The sequence below is a fragment of the Sapajus apella genome, unplaced genomic scaffold (genome assembly GCF_009761245.1).
Source record: "Sapajus apella isolate SASKATOON/1434 unplaced genomic scaffold, GSC_monkey_1.0 scaffold46, whole genome shotgun sequence".
Taxonomy (NCBI): Eukaryota; Metazoa; Chordata; class Mammalia; order Primates; family Cebidae; genus Sapajus; species Sapajus apella.
In genome coordinates, this window is record NW_022436986.1 from 17,814,265 (window position 1) to 17,836,103 (window position 21,839).

Consider the following 21,839-nt stretch of genomic DNA (forward strand, 5'->3'; position numbering starts at 1 on the left):
ATGTATAATATATATTATAATATATAATATTATATATATATATATATATATATATATATTGCCACCATGCCTGGCTAACTCTTTTTTTGTATTTTTAGTAGAGACGGGGTTTCGTCGTGTTGGCCAGGCTGGTCTCGAACTCCTGACTTCAGGTGATCCTCCTGCCTTGGCCTCCCAAAGTGCTGGGATTATAGGTGTGAGCCATGGCACCCAGCCGGAAAGATATTCTTATCTACATTTGAAAAATGATGATAAAACTGACAGCCATATAATTCAGGTGAATTGCCCAAGCTTACAGTAAGCTTATTAACTAATAGGATAATAAGCTTATTTAAGAGGTGCAGTCATGGAAGTGTGATCTGGGATACTTGGCAGGGGTTCTCTCAGGCAATACCTTATAGAGTCACAGCATTAGAGGGTCTGATCTATCTTGTTTCAGGACTCAGTGTTGGATGTGCTTAGCATACCCAGAGGTATCTTCTCTTTGACAGACTTGCTATCTGAAAAATAAACCAGGACACCAATTTTCTAGCATATAATAGAGGACATCCCTTCCCAGCTATTGGAATGCTTGGTATCCTTCCAAGGACTCCTCCTTTAGAGAAGCCTCCCAGAAGTTGCTGGGTAAACATGGACTCAAACCAAGGAAAGTCAGGTAACCTGGGTGGAGGTTCTCCCACCTCCACAGGCAGGGGATAGCTTGCAAGTGTTTGGGCTGCTATTCTCCTAGCCCAGAGCCTCTCTCCCTTGCTAGTGTTAGAGAGATGCTGACCATGTTTACTTTTATTTTCTCTGCATATCCCCTTACCTTAACTTTTTCCCGTTTTTTTGTTGTTGTTGTTGTTTGTTTTTCTGAGATGGAGTCTGACTCTGTCACCCAGGCTGGAGTGCAGTGGCATAATCTTGGCTCACTACAACCTCTGCCTCCCAGGTTCAAGCAATTCTCCTGCCTCAGCCTCCTGAGTAGCTGGGACTACAGGTGCATGCCACCATGCCCAGCTAATTTTTGTATTTTTAGTAGAAACAGGTTTTTCTATGTTTGCCAGGATGGTCTCTAACTCCTGACCTCAGCTAATCCATCTGCCTTGGCCTCCCAAAGTGCTGGGATTACAGGCATGAGCCACTGTGCCTGGCCAACCATGTTCTTTAGACTAGAGTTCAGTTAGTCTCGTTTCTCCAAGGGTCCTGGAAGATAGTGTCCTTCTACCTACCATGTGTGAGTTTACCTGTTGCCCCAATGCAAAGACAGCAAGCCTGAACATAATTGATTCTCAATTTCTTTTGAATTAGTAACTGTTATATATAACAATTCCAATTATTATTATTTTTTCCTACACCTTCCCTAATTCCAATTATTATTAACATGAAAATGTGAGAGCTTCTATTGAGAGAAAAGTAAACTTCAGCATTAGTCTGGCAATATTACATTTTGTGTTTATATAGTACAGAGTAAACTGTCATTACATTAATGCAACCAAAATTCCTAGAGCTGTCCAGAAACTTGGTAGCAATTGTAACATAAACAGTTCATTTTCTAGTTATTTGGAGGCTTGAAAAATTAACACAAACTAGTAGTAATACCTGAACACCAATTGGAACCATTTTTATACAATATGAGTGAATTTTATTCAAAACACCTTTTTTTTTTTTTTTTTTTGAGACTGAGTCTTGCTCTGTCACCCATGCTGGAGTGCAGTGGCACGATGTCAGCTCACTACACCCTCTGCCTCCTGGGTTCAAGTGATTCTCCTGCCTCAGCCTCCTGAGAAGCTGGGATTACAGGCATGTACCACCACACCCGGCTAAAAACACCTTTTAATGCACACACACACAAAGTACAATGAGAAAAGCCTCCAAGTAGAAATAGGCATCAAATGCAAGATAAGAATAGGCGTAATAATATTGTATCAGTTAGTTTTTGCTGCCTAACAAATCACCCCAAAATGTAATGGCTTAAAACATTTATATAGGCTGGGCGTGGTGGCCCACACCTGTAATCCAAGCACTTTGGAGGCCAAGGTGGGTGAATCACCTCAGGTCAGGAGTTCAAGACCAGCCTGACCAACATGGTGAAACCCCAAAAGATAAAAAATAAAAAATAAAAAACCATTTATACTCAGTTCTTAGATGGACAGTTTGAACTAGGTTGAACTGTACAGTTCTGCTGATCTTCTGGGCTCTCCCATGCATCTGCAATCAGATAGGGTGTTGGCTGGTATCTGGGTGTTTAAGAATGGCCTCACTCATATGTCTGCAGGTTGATAGACAGGTGGCTGGTTCTGGCTTACCAGTTCTCCACCACAAGACCTCCAGGAGGCTAGCTGAGGCTCATTCAGATGGTTGTCTTACAGGTCCACCTGCACCAAGAGAGGTAGGTGCAGAGATTCTTGAGGACTAGCTTAGAATTTGCCCTTTATTTCTGCAATATTCTCCTGGTCAAAGTCAGCCCAGATACAAGGGGTGGGTCAGTAGACTCTACCTCTTGGTGGGAGGAGCTGGAAACTATTGTGATCGTATTTGCAGTCTACCACAAATGTATTGACATATGTCTGGGCTATTTTAAGGGCTTTACATATGTGAACTCAATTGTTACAGCAACCCAGTGTGGTGGGTTTCTATTTCTAAATATTTCATAGATGACAAAACAGCTACTGAGATGTTGAGTAACTTGCCGAAGGTTATATAGGTAGTGACAGCTGAATTTGAGTCCAGGCATTCCAGTTCCAGAGGCTATATTCCTAAACAGTAAGCTACACTGCCTCAAAAGCAGGGCGGAAGAACTTTATCACTTGTTTGGAGCAGACTGAATGAGGCTTCAGACATGTAAACATTACGACAATTCGCTCATTTGGCAAACTTGGATATATCAATGCATGCTTTATATAAGTGAAAATTTGTCAAGGGAATGCTAGAATGAGCTATTTCTTTACCCATTCAGTCTCAAAACTACATTTCTAAATGAATCAAAGATACAGCTTTTTCTTGGCTTTGTTGAATAAGCAACTAAACCCAAAAATATCTAAATTTAAGTTCATAGAAATTGTAACCTTTCCTTTGTGTAGTTCAAGTATTAGAACTTTCAGCAGAAAGAGACTTTTGGAGGTCACAAAAAGTTGATATTTACCAGGTTGGATGATCATTTTCAGAACATCCTTGGCTGCCAGATGGCTCAGCTATGAGCAGCATGCCATGATGCTGTCCATGCCATGATGCTGTCCCTTTGTTTCAGGTCTCTCAGGCAGCTGCAGAGCTTCAGCAGTACTGTATGCAGAACGCCTGCAAGGATGCCCTGCTGGTGGGTGTTCCAGCTGGAAGTAACCCCTTCCGTGAGCCCAGATCCTGTGCTTTACTCTGAAGACTTGTGAGTAATGATACACCATGATGTCTTGGGGCCATAGCATGATCACAGGGCTTCCCAAAAGATTTGAGCAACTGAGTTTTGAATGTCTACTATTCTTAGGGGAATTAAAATAAAAGCCAGCAAAATGCACAACTTTCCCTGAAGGGTGATTCTTGTGAATAGTTACGTTGCCTGTAGAATACATCCATTTAGGAGAGTCTGAAGTTTCTTTGGCACTAACTCATGAGATGCCAATATCCTTCTGTACTTGAGCTCTTTAATTGAGTTGGCTGGTAGTAAATTCCTTTTTTTTTTTTTGGAGACGGAGTGTCTTGCTCTGTCACCCAGACTGGAGTGCAGTGGCGTGATCTTGGCTCACTGCAACCTCCACCTCCCAGGTTCAAGCAATTCTCCTGTCTCAGCCTCCCCGGTAGCTGGGACTACAGGTGCATGCCACCACACCTGGCTGATTTTTGTATTTTTAGTAGAGATGGGGTTTCACCACATTAGTCAGACTGGTCTCGAACTCCTGACCTCAGATTATCTACCTGCCTTGTCCTCCAAAGTGCTGGGATTACTAGCATGAGCCACTGCACCCGGCCAGTAATTTCTTGACCTTAAGCCCACCCTCTGCCCTTCCAGCATCCCAGGGTTGTGATTTGCTGCTTGGTCCTATCAACTGACCTTGGGACTAAGGACTCCCCAGAGTGGGAGATGTGTGCCTACCACCCACTGTGATTTCTTTCCTAATGGTTTTCAGAATATATCTCTGTGTTTTAATGGAAGAAGAAATGTAGCTATTGGGAAAAAGTGTGAGAGGGGTTAAAAGAGCTTTAAAAATTGATAAAGGAAAACACCTCTCTGGTGGCATTTTAGAAATTTCATGGGTTCGAATGCTTTGTATTGAAGTCAGTTTCACAATTTCTTCCCCTGCCCCCAAGACGGAGCCTTGCCCTATCACCCAGGCTGGAGTGCAGTGGCATGATCTCGGCTCACTGCAACCTCTGCTTCCCAGGTTCAAGCAATTCTCCTGCCTCAGCCTCCCTAGTAGCTAGGGTGCGCACCTCCATACCCATCTAATTGTTTTGTATTTTTATTAGAGATGGGGTTTCACCATATTGGCCAGGCTGGTCTCAAACTAGCTGGTCTCAAACTCCTGACCGCCTGATCTGCCTGCCTCAGTCTCCCAAAGTGCTGGGATTACAGATGTGACACAATATTTTTTTTAAGAGGACAAGGGCATGAATTATTAGAGTCTTTTGGGACCAACATATTTCAAATGATGTGTTCTAAGGGGTGTTTATACAGTAAGTAAGTATCTGAGGTCCTTCTTCACAAGTAGCAAAAGGAGATTGTTCACATTTAAAAGAAGGAAGTAATCTATCAAATCCTATTGTACTTTTTAATGGAAAATGTTCATATTTATGGTGTTAATAGTTTTATGTTGGCATAGTATTTTTCATTTTACAAAACTCCCTCGTTTCTTCCCTCCTTCCCTCCCTCCCTCCTTCCCTTTCTTCTTTTCTTTCTTCTTTTTCTTTCTTTCTTTCGACAGAGTCTCCCTCTGTCACCCAAGCTAGAGTGCAGTGGCACGATCTTGGCTCACTGCAACCTCCGTCTCCCGAGTTCAAGCAATTCTCCTGCCTCAGCCTCCTGAGTAGCTGGGACTGCAGGTGCGTGCCACCATGACTGGCTAATTTGTATTTTTAGCAGAGATAAGGTTTCACCATGTTGCTCAGGCCGGTCTTAAACCCCTGACCTCAGGTGATCTGCCTGCCTTGGCCTCCCAAAGTGCTGGGATTATAGGCATGAGCCACTGTGACTGGCCTTACATACAAAGCACTTTCATGGGTGCTGCTCATTCAGTGGTGTGATTTAGATGTATTTTGTATTCAACTGTTACTTTTTTTTTTTTTTTTTTTGAGACAGAGGTTTGCACTTGTTGCCCAGGTTATAGTGCAATGGTGCAATCTCAGCTCACCACCACCTCCACCTCCTGGGTTCAAGCGATTCTCCTGCCTCAGCCTCCCGAGTAGCTGGGATTATAGGTGCCCGCCATCATGCCTGGCTAATTTTTTTGTATTTTTAGTAGAGACGGGGCTTCTCTATGTTGGTCAGACTGGTTTGAACTCTCAACCTCAGGTGAGCCACCAGCCTTGGCCCCCCAAAGTGCTGGGATTACAGGTGTGAACCACTGCACCTGGCTCACCTGTTACTTTCTATTTTGTAAATGCTAAAGTGCCCTATAAAATGATGACGAGTTAATTTTCTAAATAAATCTTACTAAAGTAAAAACCAAACTCTTTTTCCAGTAGGAGAGAAGTTCACTGAGGAGTGCCTTCAAGCACAAAGTGATGAATGACTGCCTTCAAGTCTCAAGAAAACACTTTTCCCTAGCCAAGTGACTTTAAGAGATATTTCAGCCCTTTCCTGGGGTCCGGTCCTATAGCCGAAATCACAGAAATTCATGAGTTTCTACTCAAGTAAGGAAACTGGGTGAAAGAATAGAGTTTTAAATAGTGATAACCTGGTTTTCTGTCGAAATACTTTTATGCATAAGACAAAAACCTTACCACCAAATATACCAAAACGCACCTCTTTCATAAGTGAGTTGCTAATGTTTCCATACCTGGAATATCATGTATGTTTTATTTACTGGATGTTTACATTTTAGGAAGGAAAATATTATTTAAAAAGTTGAATACTTGTAATTTGTTCCTGGTAGATTTTTATACCATAAAAAAATTGTTCTCATGAATTTACAATTCCTAAATGAAGACAAAGTATAAATTGCTGAAGGGGGAAGAATGGGTTTTACTAATCGACTAATGTCTTGATTTTTCTAAATGGGAAGATTGTTTTATTTTTAACACTAAATATGGCAGCAGTTTCTTAGCAGATTTGTTTGGAAAAGTTAACGTTGTGATGTGCATTAGGCTGCCCCATGGTGTATATAAATGAAGCAGATTTGATCTTTGTATTCTCAAGTTCCTTTGCTTTGTAGTTGTAGCTGTACTTAAAGAAATACAGGATTTCATATATTTAAAAATGGTTAAAGTGTGACCCACAGAACATTGTAAATGGTTAAAAACTAACATGAAAATATTACAACCTAAAAGAATTCTTAATGTCACAAGTGTTTTACTTTGATGATGTGCCTTTAATTTGGGACACTTTTTTTTTTTTTTTAGAAGGATGTGTTATTTGTGTTTGTAACAGTCTTTGAAGAGCTTGGAAATAAAATTTCTGCTTAATTAATCATTTTTCTATGACAGCAATATTTTGTGTCTGATTTTTGTATTAAGGATTCATGGATTTCTGTTTGCCTGTGAGGCTGAGTGCTGGAAATGAGAGAGTAAAATTTTTGTTTTTAAGTCATTGTAGAATTTTGTAAATGTCCTGAAAAATAGATAACTGTATAACATGAAGAAATGTCTCTATTAATGTCAACATTTGTTCTCTGAAAATAACTTTATATAAACTCATAAATAAACAAAAATATTGGTGAGTATAAGTAGTATTACAATAGAGAAAATAGAAGTCATTAGATGGGAACTCCCTGAACTTTTAGCTACTAAACTTCTAGATCTAGTGATCGGAATCCCTTCTATTCAATCATAATTCAATCATATACCTTGTTAGGGTGTGATATGCTACAACGCTTTGGGAGAGGCATTTGGCAAAATCTCTGTAAATCCTAATCAGAAGGAAACAAGATTGAGGAGGTTGAGGTCAGATTAATCATCATGGCTTCAACTTAACTGTCGCAGGTCAGGTGCGGTGGCTCACACCTGTAATCCCAGCACTTCGGGAGTCTGAAGCAGGTGGATCATGGGGTCAGGAAGTCAAGACCATCCTAGCCAACATGGTGAAACCCCCGTCTCTACTAAAAATACAAAAATCAGCTGGGCATGGTGGCTGGTGCCTGTAATCCCAGCTACTCAGGAGGCTGAGGCAGGAGAATTGCTTGAACCTGGGAGCGGAGGTTGCAGTGAGCCGAGGTCCCGCCGCTGCACTCCAGCCTGGGCAACAGAGCAAGACTCCATCTCAAAACAAAACAAAACAAACTAAAACAAAACAAAAAACTGTCATTAAGGTTTAAAGAGGCATGGTACAAGGAAGCAAAAATAAATACATAAATTAAGCATGAGGATTATGTCTAAACAAGAACATTGGATGTAGTTACTGGCACATGGAACTAACTGGAAACAAATAGATCAGAACCCATCATGTTTTTGAGGGGATTTGAGAAAATGGCCCTGTAACTTACATTTAAGTTAAGTTTATTTTAAGTCAAATAAACTTAACTTTAGGCCCTTAAACTTACATTTCAGGAAGCAAGTGGAGAAAGTAAATAGGACATTAAAGAAAAACTAATGTGTTCTGAATAAAATGTAGAGTTTAGTTAATAACGTATCAACATTGGTTCATTAGTTGTGACTGCTGTACCACAGTAATAGTAATGTAAGAGATTAGTAATAGGAGAAATTTGGTGTTTTATATTTGGGAACTCTACTATTTTTGTAACTTTTCTGTTAATCTATTCTAAAATTGAAAGCTTTTATTTAGATTTTAAAAAGTAAATGTAATGGTCTTAGTGATTTGAATGGGATGTTATCATGCTTTAATTAAAGGAATTTTGCTGATACCAATATTTCAAATTGTTTACTTAGTGCTTCGGTGGTGTTTACAACTTAGATCTTGGACCTTAGTAAGATTCAGGATGGGTGAGAGATACACATTTATTTTACAAAGTGGAAGGACACTTGTAAGGATGGAAAGGAGAACCATTGTGATATGTAGGTCTCAGGTGTGTTCTCTGGCTTGGGAAAGAGTGCCTGTGGAAATTGAAGCACTGGAAATTTACTGTTTTAAAACTGTTGGTGCCCATGTACTTGCTCCTTGAAATGGCTTTGTAATATGCCCTAGTGGTAGGTGTACCTCAGTCTAAAGACTTTTGATATATACACATCTTGAGTAGTTCAGCTGTGAAAGTGCTATGAAAGAGAACAGAGCAGGAGTAGTTGGAGGGGATATGAAGTCTAGAAAAGGTTCCTTCAGAAGCTTAAGTACATTTAAATGTCAAGGGGAAGATCATTGTTGAGGGTAGGATGGAAGGGAGACCCCATGTGGACTTCAGGTTTAGCCTCAGAATTTTGAACATGGTTTAGAGAAAGCTCTATATAGGGGTTGTATGCACAGCTCAATTTATAATAAAATGTACTTTATGTCCCATTTATAAGGATAACTTATAACATTATCATGATTATGGTCACTGCCTTTGATACTCTATCAGCTCCCTTGTCCCACTCTCACTTTTGCTTCTTTGCACAATCTTGGCTAAGCAGCAGCCCTTTAAATGCAATTCTCTGTCTTTGTTTTCCTCCTTTCTACTGGGCACCCCTCCTCCATTTGTGACCTACTTAATGCTCTCACTTTAGAGTCATGACTACTCATTTAAGATGATCTTTAATATTGTCTGGCAAACATACACTATGGTTCCCCATTTCCTTCACTCTCTCACTATCCTAGATGACTGTGTCATAATTTCTTTCTCCTCAAATCTCCAATATCTTCTCCTTCATTCTCAGCTTCCTTGCTTTCATATCACTGAGGTTGAAAGTGGCTCTAGTTCATCCTGGCAAGTTCCAGTTTATCTTCCCCATTTTGCTTCCAACTCTCCTGACAATGAGCTTGGCTGACCTGAAGTGACTTCAGGCCGAACACCAGATGCAAAAGCAACTGTCTTACATAACTTTTAAACCAGTTTCTGCATTTGAACAAGGCCTAATCCTTACCATAAATCCTTTATTCTATAACACTCAGTGCTTCTGCTTTTCTGTCAAAGAAAACAGAAAAGTTAAGAGAAAAAAAATAGAAACAATCAGAAGAGAATGGCCATAATCTTCCACAACATCTGCCTGTATCTATGCCCATAATCTCAATGGTTCTTCTTATGTCTGTGGATGATCTCTCTATGGTCCTAGCCAAGACCAACTCCCTTCTTGTCTGCACTATATCCCATCTCTTTTCACCTTCCCAGGGACTTCTGTTTAGCAAATCTCTCTCTGTCTCTGTCTCCATCAACATTTGCTCCTGTACTGGATTTTTCCCATCCATTTACAAACACTATGAGATTTTTCTATGTGAAGACTACCCTCTCTTGGCTTCTTCCTCTAGCCAATACCCCATCTCTCATCTATACAGCAAAAGTTTCAGAAAGAGTTGTCTAAACTCCCCATCTTCTGTTTTCCTTTCCTGTACTTTCTGGAATCTATTATAATCAGGCTTTTGGCCCTACCACTGCTCCTATCAAGATCACCAAAGAGCTCCACATTGGTAAATCCAATGGTTCTCTTTCTTCCTCTCACTTCATTTGTCAATAGTAGTTAACACAACCGATTATGCTCTCCTTCTGGAAAGATCTTCTTTATTTGGCTTCCAGGAAATCTGGTTTTTTTCCTCTATCACTGATTGCTTCTTCTCAGTCTCCTTTCCGTTTTCCTCTATTTCTCTCTAATGTTGTTCCATGGCTTGGTGTTTGAAATCTATTTTCTATCTATATTCACCATGTTGGCAATCTTATCCATTTTTATAGCTTTAAATATCATTTATACTTTGATGACTCCCAAATTTATACTTCCCAGATTTATATATTCTATTGAACTTGAGACTTACATAGTACAAATACCTACTTAAAATCTCCACTTGGAAGTCAAGTAGGTATTTCAAATTTAACTTGCCCAAAAATTGAGCTCCCAAGCTCTGTAAATTATACCTCTCTCGTTATCTTCCCCATAGCAATAAATGGCAACATCATTCTTCTTAGGCCACAAACCTTGGTACTATCCCTGATTCTTCAGCCGTATCTTTAAAATATATCCAAATTTATAAAGAATGCCAACCTTTGTATTTATTACTCTATCTCCCACTGTTAAAAGTTTGAGAATGTGTCTGTCTATATATTTTTCATGCCAAAGCTGAAGTCAACCTAAATGTTCATTAGTGAGAGAGTAATTAAATATATCGTGGCAGATTATATTAAGCAGCTGCTAAGAAGAATATATATCCAGGCAGTGCTGCTATAACATGACACAGGCATTCCTAAAAAGCACCAAGCTATGTAAAATCACACAATAACCACCACAGGGCTTATGGGAAAATGGAGCTGGGGCTTAATACTAAAAAATTTTGCCAGTGACAATAAAAAAGACAGAAATCTAATGAAAATGATAGCACAGTTTTAAACATGCTAAATGGTTAAGGGATACACAAATATTATAATATATATGGCTCCTTACCTTGAAAAATACCCAGTTTGCTCGTGAACCTGTAGGCCCCACTGTCCCACTGGCCAGCCCTGCCTAATGACCATGGCCGGTACCCTTTCTGCTCAAGGAAAAGAACAAAAGAGAGATTAAAGAAGAGTGAGAGAATAAACAGAGAAATATGGCAGAGACCTGAGAGGAAAGTGGGGAACAATTAAAGAAAAGGGAAGGTAGGAAGCTGCTTAGCCAAGCTGCAACTGGCAAGTTACTGTGAGGTAGTAACAGGTGGGTTATCTAGCCAGAAAGTTGAGACACCAGATGTGGCACTGGCGACATTGTATGGATCAATGACCTTCTGAAATGTGTGTGTGTGTTATGTGTATTCCTATCCAGTTTATTTCAGTTGGGTGTCATTTTTTAGTTCACCTAGAGTTTCTGGTAAACAAAATTGCATATCAGAATGTAAAATTCATCTTATGCCCACATTATTCCCTGATATAGTGATCATTTTGGAAAAATTTAGAATTTTCAAAGGTCTATTTTTCAAAAACAAAAATGGAGTTGTGCAACACATAGTATTTTATGTATTATTTCCCACCCCCCACCTTTTTTTTTTTTACTCTTTATATTATGGACATCCTGCCTTGTCAGAGCACCCAGACTTACTTTCTTCTAATAGTTTCATGATATTCTATAGTCTAAGTTGTTTACCTATTCCCCTATTGATAGCATTTTTATTGCCTACAACTTTTGCCTATTATAAATTATATATTTCATTGTGTAATTGAATATTTATTTAAGACAGATTCCTGAAAATGTGATTGTTGAGTCAAAAGAAAGGAGCACTTTTCATCTTAGTAGGTTTACACAAACTGTGCTCTACTGAAGCTGTACAGACAATATAGGAAAGTGGTCTTTTCTTCAATATGTAGACATTGGATAGCATTAATTTTCAAAAATTTTGGCAGCTGATAGATGAAAAAATGGTAACATTGTTTTCATTTGCATTTGCTTAATAAGTGATGAAGCTTCATATTGTATCAAATGTTTATTGACTATTTTTGTTTTTTTCCTGAGGAAATATCTATTCATATATTTTGCCCATTCTTCTATCAGGTTGTCTTCTTCCTATCAATTTGTAGGAATTTTTTGTGTATGAGGAATGTAAACCTTTTTTCCTGTGATCTGGATTGCAAATATTTCCTCTTAGTCATTTGTTCTTAAATTGTGTTTACAGAAAACAATACTTTAAAACGGAAGTTTTCTAACTTCAATTTTGTCCTAGGTTTTAACTTTCTTGGATGTGGGAGGGTTAACTGCTGATCTTCACTTCCTGACTCAAAGGGTCAGACTGTAATGGAGACTCATTTAAATCGTTTGTGTGTAGGGGTATCTGGAAGACAATTTGGGTCTTATGATAATTGTTAATTGATATATTAGAATATTTAACTTACAAATATGCAAACCATAGGGCAGAATACATATTATGAATATTTAATACAGAAACACTGAGACATGTGTGAAGAATTGCATTTTCTTTAATGTATGAGCAAATCTAAATAATTTTGCTAGTGGATTATCATCCAAAGCAGTGGGATATAGCATGTAGCACTGCTCTTCTCCTTCAAAAAAACCTCAGCCGAGTCTGCCCATCAACTCTACCAGGGACTTTTTCATATGCTAGACGTCGTTTTTTGAATTGTGGTCGTTGTGAGTACATAAAACCTGTTTAAAAAAGAAAAAGGATAACCATTTTATTGCTTACAATAGTTAAGTAAGTATAGATATTTTTTCCTTACTATTCAAATGGATTCTGTGTCTTCATCATCTATCTACGAAGTGCCAAAATTTCTAAACAAGGATAAAATAATAATTATTAAAAAGTATGTTTTAAACATAAATGCCTCTGTACCTCATGGCCTAGTATTAAAAATTAGTAATAAATGCATATATTTTTATGCTTATGCCTTGTAGAAGTAGTTAAATCACCCTGGATTTCAGTTTTCTCTTCTGTGAAATGAAAAGTTATAATACATAATCTCTAAGGTCTGTCCTAGTTCTAACATTTTTAAGTAAAAACAATCCAAATGGTTTGGGAAGCAACTCAGCCAGGGCTTCCTAATTCCTGAAAGTTTCTAATAAGTCCTCATTAATTAGGATGTAAGTTAGAGGCTCATTGTGACAGACTTTGAACCTAAAACAAAGACATATGCCTGGTCTCTGTGTACCTGGTATCCATCTTTGTGGTGAGAGTGTATACAATTTTTTCAGGGTTTTTTTTCCTTCTTCTTTTTTTTTTGGTTTGCCCTTCCTATTCCTGACTGCAGCTTTTTTTCACTTGGGCTAATTTTCTTCTCAGGAACATACACCCTCTATGAGGCATCATTTTCACTAAGGACAATTTCTTTTCAGGGAGATGTTATGTATTTAGGAAATCTATCTGTAAATTCATGTCTTTAAAGGCATATCTGGAAAACAAATCTTTAACTCCAATTAAGAAGTTAAAGAATCCTTAAATGCACAATTAGATGAAACACAGGGAATATTAATGATGACAGGACCTTGGTCCTTCACTGTAAAGCTGTGGGAGAGCCTGGACTACCAGTAGCAGGCTGGTAAATGTTTATCAACCAGCTCTTGGGGTGGTGTGGGGAAAACAGGGAAAGGCCTGATTTACAGCATTTGCCAATTTTTGTGGTATGAAGATGCCCACCACCATGGCTGATTTTAAGCTGCCAATGTGATAGAAACAATGTTTTTTTCCTGCATATCAATCTCTCACAGCCAATTCTAAAATTTCTAAAAATACTAAAATTTATTTTTCTGGAGCTTCCAGGAAGCTTTCCTATGAAATGAATGTATATTTTGCACCTATTTAATAACTCCAATTTATTTTCTGTATATTATTTATGTATGGATATCTACATATAGTTATCCCTATATTAGTATCCACATGTTCAATTATAAGGCACACACAAATTTCCAGCTAACCAATACAAAGTGTCCCAAGTAAATTCACAGATGAAAACAGTTTTGAAGAGATTACCAGCATTTTGGATATTATGAGCAAAATTTACTACATCCTTACCAAGTTGGATAAAGAATTATCATTAATAAATGGAAGGAGTAAATAATAAACTGACAGCAATGCAGTTATCAGAAATAAAAAAAGTTAAAAAAAAAAACAAAAACCAACATGAAAAAAATCCCACTCGGCTCAAAATCATAATAGATCAATAAGAAAAAAATAAAAATTAGAATACCATATTTAAAAATGGTATTAGTAGCTCATATTCAGCTTCCATTCCTGTCTTTAATATGCCATTTTTAATACTCTTGCTTTTAAGTTTTCCCTCATTAGCTTGCTCCTTGACCCATAGCTATAATGTGAAATTTATCCTAAGCCCTGATGAATGATAGGTGGTGATCATGTAAGAACTCACCTTATATGGCTTTTTAATATATGATACATTAACATGAAATATCCTAGATTTTGATACTTATAGAGGCCAATTATTAAATCAGTAAAATGGAAAACTAAAAAATTTAAATCAGTTGTAGTAATTATCCCTGGGGATATAATCTCATAATTGTAAGAGTTGTGATACTATTATTTAAAAGTTTAAAAGACAGGGCCAGATGCAGTAGTTTCCACCTGTAATCCCACCACTTTGGAAGGCTAAGCCAAGCTGACTGCTTGAGCCCAAGAGTTTGAGACCAGACTGGGCAACATGGCAAGACCTTTCTCTACAAAAAATATAAAAATTAGCTGGGTGTGGTGGTGCATGCCTTACGTTCCAGACACTCAAGAGGTTGAAGAGAGATGATTCAGCCTGGGTGACAGAGAAAGAGTCTGTCAGTAATAACAATAAGTTTAAAAAGCAATGTATTTTGTTAAACAGACATGCCAACAAATAAAAATAAAGCAATGTAGTAAGTAATTATATCATAGAGAGCACATATGTACACTTCGGGACAAATGGAAAATTATCTTGAGGTTATGGGTTACACTAATGGTGTTGGATAAAATTTCCAAGGCTGTGCCAGTATTAATTCAAAAAGTGTTGTACCTTAAACAATGTATTTGGAGGTAATGATGTACTATGAAAAATCAGTTAAATAAAATTTGCCATAGTGAATGAAGATACTAGTATCAAAGATTCATGTGAACTGTTTGAATAAAATTATTTCATGGAAATAACTGGAAAAGTGGAAGAAATTAATATTTCTAAACTGACATTATTTTATAGAGTATGTGATTTAAAAATATATATCTAAATTAGTGAATTAAAATGTAGGTAGATGTTTGACTATTCTACTCATATACCTAAAGCTTAAATGTTAGAATTTATTTAAAAACGACTTCTAGATCTTCTCATTAAAAAATGGGAGGTTATATGTTGGAGTTCCCTGTGCTCAAGAACATATAGTAATTCACGTGTGTATTTTGTTACAGAGTAGAAAAAGATGAAATTTTCATCTAATTTATGAGGTTAGCATAACCTTTATGTCAAAATGTGATGAGGCACAAATAAAGAACGCAATCTTATTTCATGAATGTAGACATGAAAATCATAAATAAATATTAGCTACCATATTTAACAGCATAGTAAAAGAATCTCTTAGGCTGGGCCCAGTGGTTCAAGCCTGTAATCCCAGCACTTTGGGAGGCCAAGGCAGGTGGATCGATAGAGCCCAAGAGTTCAAGATCAGCCTGGACAACATAAGAAAATCCTGTATCTACTAAAAATAGAAACAAATTAGCCAGGTGTGGTGGTATGAGCCTGTAATCTTTTTTTTTTTTTTTATTTTTTTTAGGCGGAGTTTCGCTCTTGTTACCCAGGCCGGAGTGCAATGGCGCGATCTCGGCTCACCGCAACCTCCGCCTCCTGGGTTCAGGCAATTCTCCTGCCTCAGCCTCCTGAGTAGCTGGGATTACAGGCACACGCCACCATGCCCAGCTAATTTTTTTTGTAGTTTTAGTAGAGACGGGGTCTCACCGTGTTGACCAGGATGGTCTCGATCTCTTGACCTCGTGATCCACCCGCCTCGGCCTCCCAAAGTGCTGGGATTACAGGCTTGAGCCACCGCGCCCGGCGAGCCTGTAATCTTAGCTATTTGGGAGCCTAAGATGGGAGGATCGCTTGAGCTGGAAAGGTGGAAGTGGCAGTGAGCCAGTCATACCACTGTACTCCAGCCTGAGCCACAGAGGGAGATACTGACTTTAAAAAAGAAAAAAAAAATCTCTTAGACAAGGTAGCATGAAATATTAAATAAAATAAAAATATAAAAATGAAAAAAATCATCCCTCAAAAATCAGTTATGTTAATCACAGAAATGGTAAAGATAATTTAATATTAGTAAACCTGTAAGTATAATCTTTGACATGAAGAGGTCAATAGAGAAGACACATTTGATTTTTCCCAATAAGTACTAAAAAGAGTTCGGATAGAATTCAGCATCTATTTTTCACAGAAGTTCACACAAAACTAGACACAGAATACTTCCCAGTAAAGTGAGGAACAAAACAAGTTGTGACTATTAAATGCGAGCAAATTCAAGTATTATAAGTCCCAGAGTTTGTACAATTTGGGAGGCCTTTTAAAAACAAAACAAAGAATACAAGATTTTCTTGGTCCCTCTCAGGCCTAACAAAAAGGACCTATGAAAAACAGAAGTTTGAAACTTAAGCTTCCCCCTGCCCTTCCCTTTTTCTCCTATCCTGGGGAAGGCCACCTTTTCATGGCCGTTAGATTTAATATTTTGTTTTAGATGCTTGGGCCAATGCAATAAGAAATGACAGTGAAAGCTATAATCACTAGAAATAAGAAAATTAAATTGTTCTTTTAAAAATTTGATATGTTTAAATGTTCAGACAACTCAAAAGCATCCACCAGAATGGAGCTAATGATAGTACCTATTTAATGGAATTGTTAGAATTAAATAATCCAAAAAAGGACTTAGAATAGAGACTAGCACCTAATTAGGCTCTTTTAATAAATGTTAGTCAATTAAATATACCTATATCAGTGAATTTTCTAATTCACTGATTCCTCTGTTTAATCTTTGTTGATTTTAGTTTTCTGCTTTACTTAGAGTTGTACTGCTTTTATTTTTAACTTCTTAAGTTGACTGCTTAGTTCACTTAAGGCTATAAGAATTTAACATAATATATTTTCTTTGCATTTATTTTAGAGTTTAGATTTTCTCTTTTACCTAACAGTTATTAGAGAAGGTTTTTAAGTGTTGTCATTAAAACAAAAAAAATATAAATTTGGAGATGGTTTTATCTTTTTAAATTAAATTTGAGAATAGTTTTGTCGTCTATTGGATAGTATTACCTGTTAACGATTCCTTGTCTCCTGAGTTAAATGAAGATTCAGGGTGCCTTTTCTCTCCCAAACTTTTTCCAGATCTTTGGTAGAAATAAAGGCTGTCGAATTCTTTTTGATTTGCATTAGAATCAGAAGCACAAAATAAATCCAAACTGGGGACAGATGGTAATTCTCTCCAGAAAGTCTCAGCATTTGAACTTTCACATGTGAGGGCTTCAAACTCATTTGATTGACATTTTTGCTGATCAGTGAATAAATTACCTTTCTGAGAGTACAATTTATTACATGTAGTCTGCTCTGTACCATATTGTAAGTTGAACGCTTGATTCTCTTGTTCCCATATATTTTTCTTAAAGTTCCAATGAAGAGGAGATTGAGAGCCCTCTAGTAAAAAGATAGGGTCAGCTACTTCTTTATTTACAAAATCGTTTGCTTCATGTGTTCTTCTTTTCTGAGAGTTTATAAAACTGGGAACAACTGACACTCTCTTCTGAGTGTCAATTGGTGATTTTATAGTTTCACAGTTCATTTGTGTTAGACCCAAAGAAAAGACATCTGACTCTGACTCACTGTGGTTTAGAAAGGAGTTATAAGCCGGTCTCCTTGATTCTATATTAATTAGAAAAGGAGTATTCTGCACATTATCAGGGTTACAACTGGAGTCTTTCCAGTAGCTGGTCTGATTGTATGAAGTCATGGGTGGTAAAAAACCTGCCGTTTCTTTTAGTTCCATAATGGAAGAGTTGTAATTCGAAGTGGTGGTTGTGTCTTCCTGCAATGTCTCTCCTAATCCTAAATACTGATAACATTCATTATGTTCTTGAATGACGGAGTCTAAATCAGAAGTTGAACTCTGAGAAGACAAGTCACTAATCTGATTCCTATTTTCCTGAGGTGATGAAATTTGCGGTGATTTTGTTATGGAAGAAGAACTAATCTTGAATAGGGAAGTGATACTACAAAAATGCTAAAAAATTAATATAATACAAACAGTTTAGTAAATAGAAATAATGATGCTTATCTATACAGAAAGAATGCAAAATATAAATAAGTAGTCTATTCATAGATATACATTGAGCCAGGTATTAAGAACATGAAATCATTAGGCTCTATTAAAAGAAAAAGTCATTGTAAGTCATACATATTTTTAAATCACTTGTAGTGGAATTTTTGGTTTTTGTTTTGTTTTGTTTTTTGTTTTTTTTTTGTTTTGAGACGGAGTTTCGCTCTTGTTACCCAGGCTGGAGTGCAATTGCGCGATCTCGGCTCACCGCAACCTCCGCCTCCTGGGTTCAGGCAATTCTCCTGCCTCAGCCTCCTGAGTAGCTGGGATTACAGGCATGCGCCACCATGCCCAGCTAATTTTTTGTAGTTTTAGTAGAGACGGGGTTTCGCCGTGTTGACCAGGATGGTCTCGATCTCTTGACCTTGTGATCCACCCGCCTCGGCCTCCCAAAGTGCTGGGATTACAGGCTTGAGCCACCGCGCCCCGCCTGGAATTTTTAATAGTCTATTTTTTTCAGAACAATTTTAGGCTCACAGCAAATATAATAGAATTTTTAGTTATACAATTCATACATGAATACTATTTCCTCGATAAGAATTTTAAAATATTGCCAATAAGGTTAAAGTTCTCTTTACAGCTAAAACGAAGGGTGTGTTAGGACTGTTTGGAAGAGGTAATGTAAATACATGTGAACAGGGTGCATAATTGAATTTTCTGTGAGGATAATAATATTCCAAAATGATTTGAAGTGTGATAAAGCTGACTATATTGAATTTATCTGTATAAAATAGCTTTAGAATGTATAACATAGGCGGGGGTTTATGGCTCATGCCTGTAATTCCAGCACTTTGGGAAGCTGAGGCGGTTAGATCACTTGAGGTCAGGAGTTTGAGACCAGCTCTACTAAAAATACACAATTTAGCCAGGTATGGTAGTGCACACCTGTAGTCCCAGCTGCTCACAAGGCTGAGGCACGAGAATATCTTGAACCCAGGAGCTGGAGATTGCAGTGGGCTGAGATCACACCACTACACTCAAGCCTGGGTGGCAGAGAGAGACTCCATCTCAAGAAAAGAAAAAAATATTGTAAGCCCAGCACTTTGGAAGGCCAAGGTGGGTGAATCACCTGAGATCAGGAGTTTGAGACCAAACTAACCAACGTGGTAAAACCTTGTCTCTACTTAAAAAAAAAAATACAAAATTAGCCAGGTGTGGTGGTGCATGCTTGTAATCCCAGCTACTTGGAAGGCTGAGGCAGGAAAATTGCTTGAACCTGGGAGGTGGAGGTTGCAGTTGGCTGGGATTGTACCATTGCACCATAGCCTGAGCAACAAGAGTGAAACTCTGTCTCAAAAAACAAATCATCATAATAAAAATAAATAAAATAAAATAAAATGTATAATATAATTGATAGCTAATGAAAAGTCTATATGAAATTTCGTTCAAGTAAATTATTTCTTTGCTATTTGGAGTCCAAAACAATTAAACTTGGATAGCTTCATTTTAAAAATCCTATTGTAAAAATAGAAACTCAAATTAAAAGGAAATAATAATATGTATTCATATCAGAATACAGATCTCAAATAACTAACCTTTAACACTTTTTCTGGAACTTCAGGTAGGAGTTCCTGAAGTTGACACAGAGTTGCTAATAATATCCAATGCAGTGAAGGTCCTTTATTTAGCATGAGCTGAGCCACCAATGGGTTAATACATGGAAAATCAAGTAAGTGCATTTCTTCCTAGTAAAGAATTTAAGAAGTAATCAGTCAGTAGTCTTTTGAAAGTGATCCATTTTATTCTACTCATTGCAGCAGATTAAAAATGTTGTCATTGCACCTACCACTCAATTTGAGACATTTGGGGGAAAAAATGTTACCAGAAAGTAAATTCAAATACAGGGTTTTATACTTGATTTGCTAATATCTAATTTATACATTTAGAAAATATACCTCAGACGGTGAAACTTCAAGCCAGGATTTATCCAACCATTCATGAGGATCTCTCTTTGAGGTCATTAAATTGTGGTCAGCAATCTGTCGAATTATCAAGGCAGTTGCTTCTACTCCTGGGGCAATTATAAGCTAAAAAATATTTTTTATGTTAGTTTATAGGAAATATTAGGAAGCAAAATGTAAGATTTAAAAAATAATACTTTGTAATTAGAAGATAAAATTAAACAGCAGCAGATTCTGATCTTTAACACTATATTAGAAACTATTGGTTTATTTATGCCCAGGACATTTTATTTATGAGGATAACCAATTTTCTTTCCTTCTTTAAATATGACATCCTTGTGTTTTTAATTTTTGGAACTAAATCATTTTCATTTTCATTTGGCATTTGTCAGTAGAGTCATTAAAATATAGCGTTATATTTCAACTATATTAGAAAAATCAGCAAGTTGAATATCACTAGGTAATATTACTATTTTGCTGTTTCCAAAGGCTGAACCTAATAGTTGTCAATTAAAAATGAGAATTTAAAAAAATATAGTACAAAATTTTTCAGAGACAAAGTTAAAAAAATAAGGATATTTATAAATGAATTTGATGTCGTATTCAAAACAGAAAAAATAAGGTTTTGATTTAGAGTAGTCATTCCCAGCATTTGGTAATTGCTCATCTAATATTGGCTTACTGATTCTAAGGTACCCCTGCCAAAAATGTGGTGTTTGTATATATTAAACTTAATTCTAAAAAAGTTTTTTCCCATTAGTACTGTGGTAAGAAAAAAAAGTAAAGAAAAAATAATTTTTTAATATCCTCTGTTTCCTGTCTGATACTGTTTTCCTTCATGCCCTTCTCTCTTCTGAAATGTCAGCCTTCTTCATCTGCTTTCATTTCTTTCTTTTCTTCTTCATCTTTTAGATTTGGTTGAAGAAAAGATAGCTCATGTGTTAGCAGTTTAATGTGAACAAAGAAATACTGCCCCAAATAATCATATCTTAGAAATACAAATACCCTATACTATAGTGGAAATCTAGTAAACTAGAAATCTCATAAGATAATTACGGCATTTTTTCATTTATAAGAATAACAAATACAAAACTGTTAGTACACACCTGGGGAATCTATGCATTTTAAAGGATTTTCTTTAAATTACTTTATATAGGGAGAGTACACAAAATACATTGTTCAATTCCAAATGTACTTTATTGCTAGTTTTGGATGTTTTGAGAAGATATGACACTTTCATTTAAATATAAACTTTATTTGAACCCTTTTCCCCTTTAGAAAAAAGTTCAGCATTCATTTAATTTTACATAAACACACTCTTTGAGGCTGAAGCAAATCTGACTGATTTTCGATGTGAAAATAAAATATAAAAACTGTGCTTGGAGTTATTTCTGAATAGAACTAATATCAGAATTGTCTGAATCATCAGAATTTTCTATTTCAGAAAAATCAGATTCATCAGTTGTATCTTCAGCCAACAACTGTTTGAGAATGATGTTAACATTATGAGTAGCAATGCTTTGTTTTCTAAGATGTGACATTTTCAGGGATTGAGAATTACTATATTTTGTAATGGAAGTGCCACTACTAAAAATAGAATGCTATAAATACAAAGATGTCTTTTGTTTCCAAAGTCGATATACTAGAGCAATGCAAAAATAATAATAAAAATGAGATATTTCATGGCAAAGTTATCTCTGGGTAAACACTATAGCAACAAGCCTGGCTGGTGAGGATTCTCAAGGCAAATGGGAAAAGGGTTAAAAGACATAATTTTATGATGGTGGTAATGATGACTAATTTATTAGGACAGGAATTCTGTGGTTCATGGCTAGATTTTGGGAATTTAGGAAACTCCTTAATTTGTTTGCCAATTTTGCATGTGTTTTTTTTTTTTTTTTTTTTTTTTTTTTTTTTTTTTTTTTTTTTTTT

At 36.8% G+C, this 21,839-nt stretch overlaps 2 protein-coding genes across 3 annotated transcripts in view; one reads left to right on the forward strand and one right to left on the reverse strand.

Moving 5' to 3' along the window:
* GNG10 (G protein subunit gamma 10) overlaps nucleotides 1–6,614 on the forward strand; it is a 9,605-nt gene extending 2,991 nt beyond the window's left edge. The window contains exons 2-3 of one of the 2 annotated variants that reach the window (XM_032240343.1): nucleotides 3,230–3,361; nucleotides 5,656–6,614. In XM_032240343.1, coding sequence (XP_032096234.1) covers nucleotides 3,230–3,355 — 126 coding nt within the window. In that variant the 3' untranslated portion in view covers nucleotides 3,356–3,361; nucleotides 5,656–6,614. Of the gene's footprint in view, nucleotides 1–3,229; nucleotides 3,362–5,652 lie in introns of both variants that reach the window. The other variant, XM_032240342.1, reaches the window with a different exon arrangement.
* Nucleotides 6,615–12,086: 5,472 nt separating this feature from the next.
* The window catches only part of SHOC1 (shortage in chiasmata 1), a 66,048-nt gene continuing 56,295 nt past the window's right edge, over nucleotides 12,087–21,839 (reverse strand). Inside the window, exons 21-24 of the mRNA XM_032240345.1 lie at nucleotides 19,902–20,033; nucleotides 19,542–19,691; nucleotides 16,950–17,910; nucleotides 12,087–12,333 (exon numbers count right to left, since the gene is read on the reverse strand). Of these exons, the coding sequence (XP_032096236.1) occupies nucleotides 12,233–12,333; nucleotides 16,950–17,910; nucleotides 19,542–19,691; nucleotides 19,902–20,033 (1,344 nt within the window). The 3' untranslated portion in view covers nucleotides 12,087–12,232. The remainder of the gene's footprint in view (nucleotides 12,334–16,949; nucleotides 17,911–19,541; nucleotides 19,692–19,901; nucleotides 20,034–21,839) is intronic.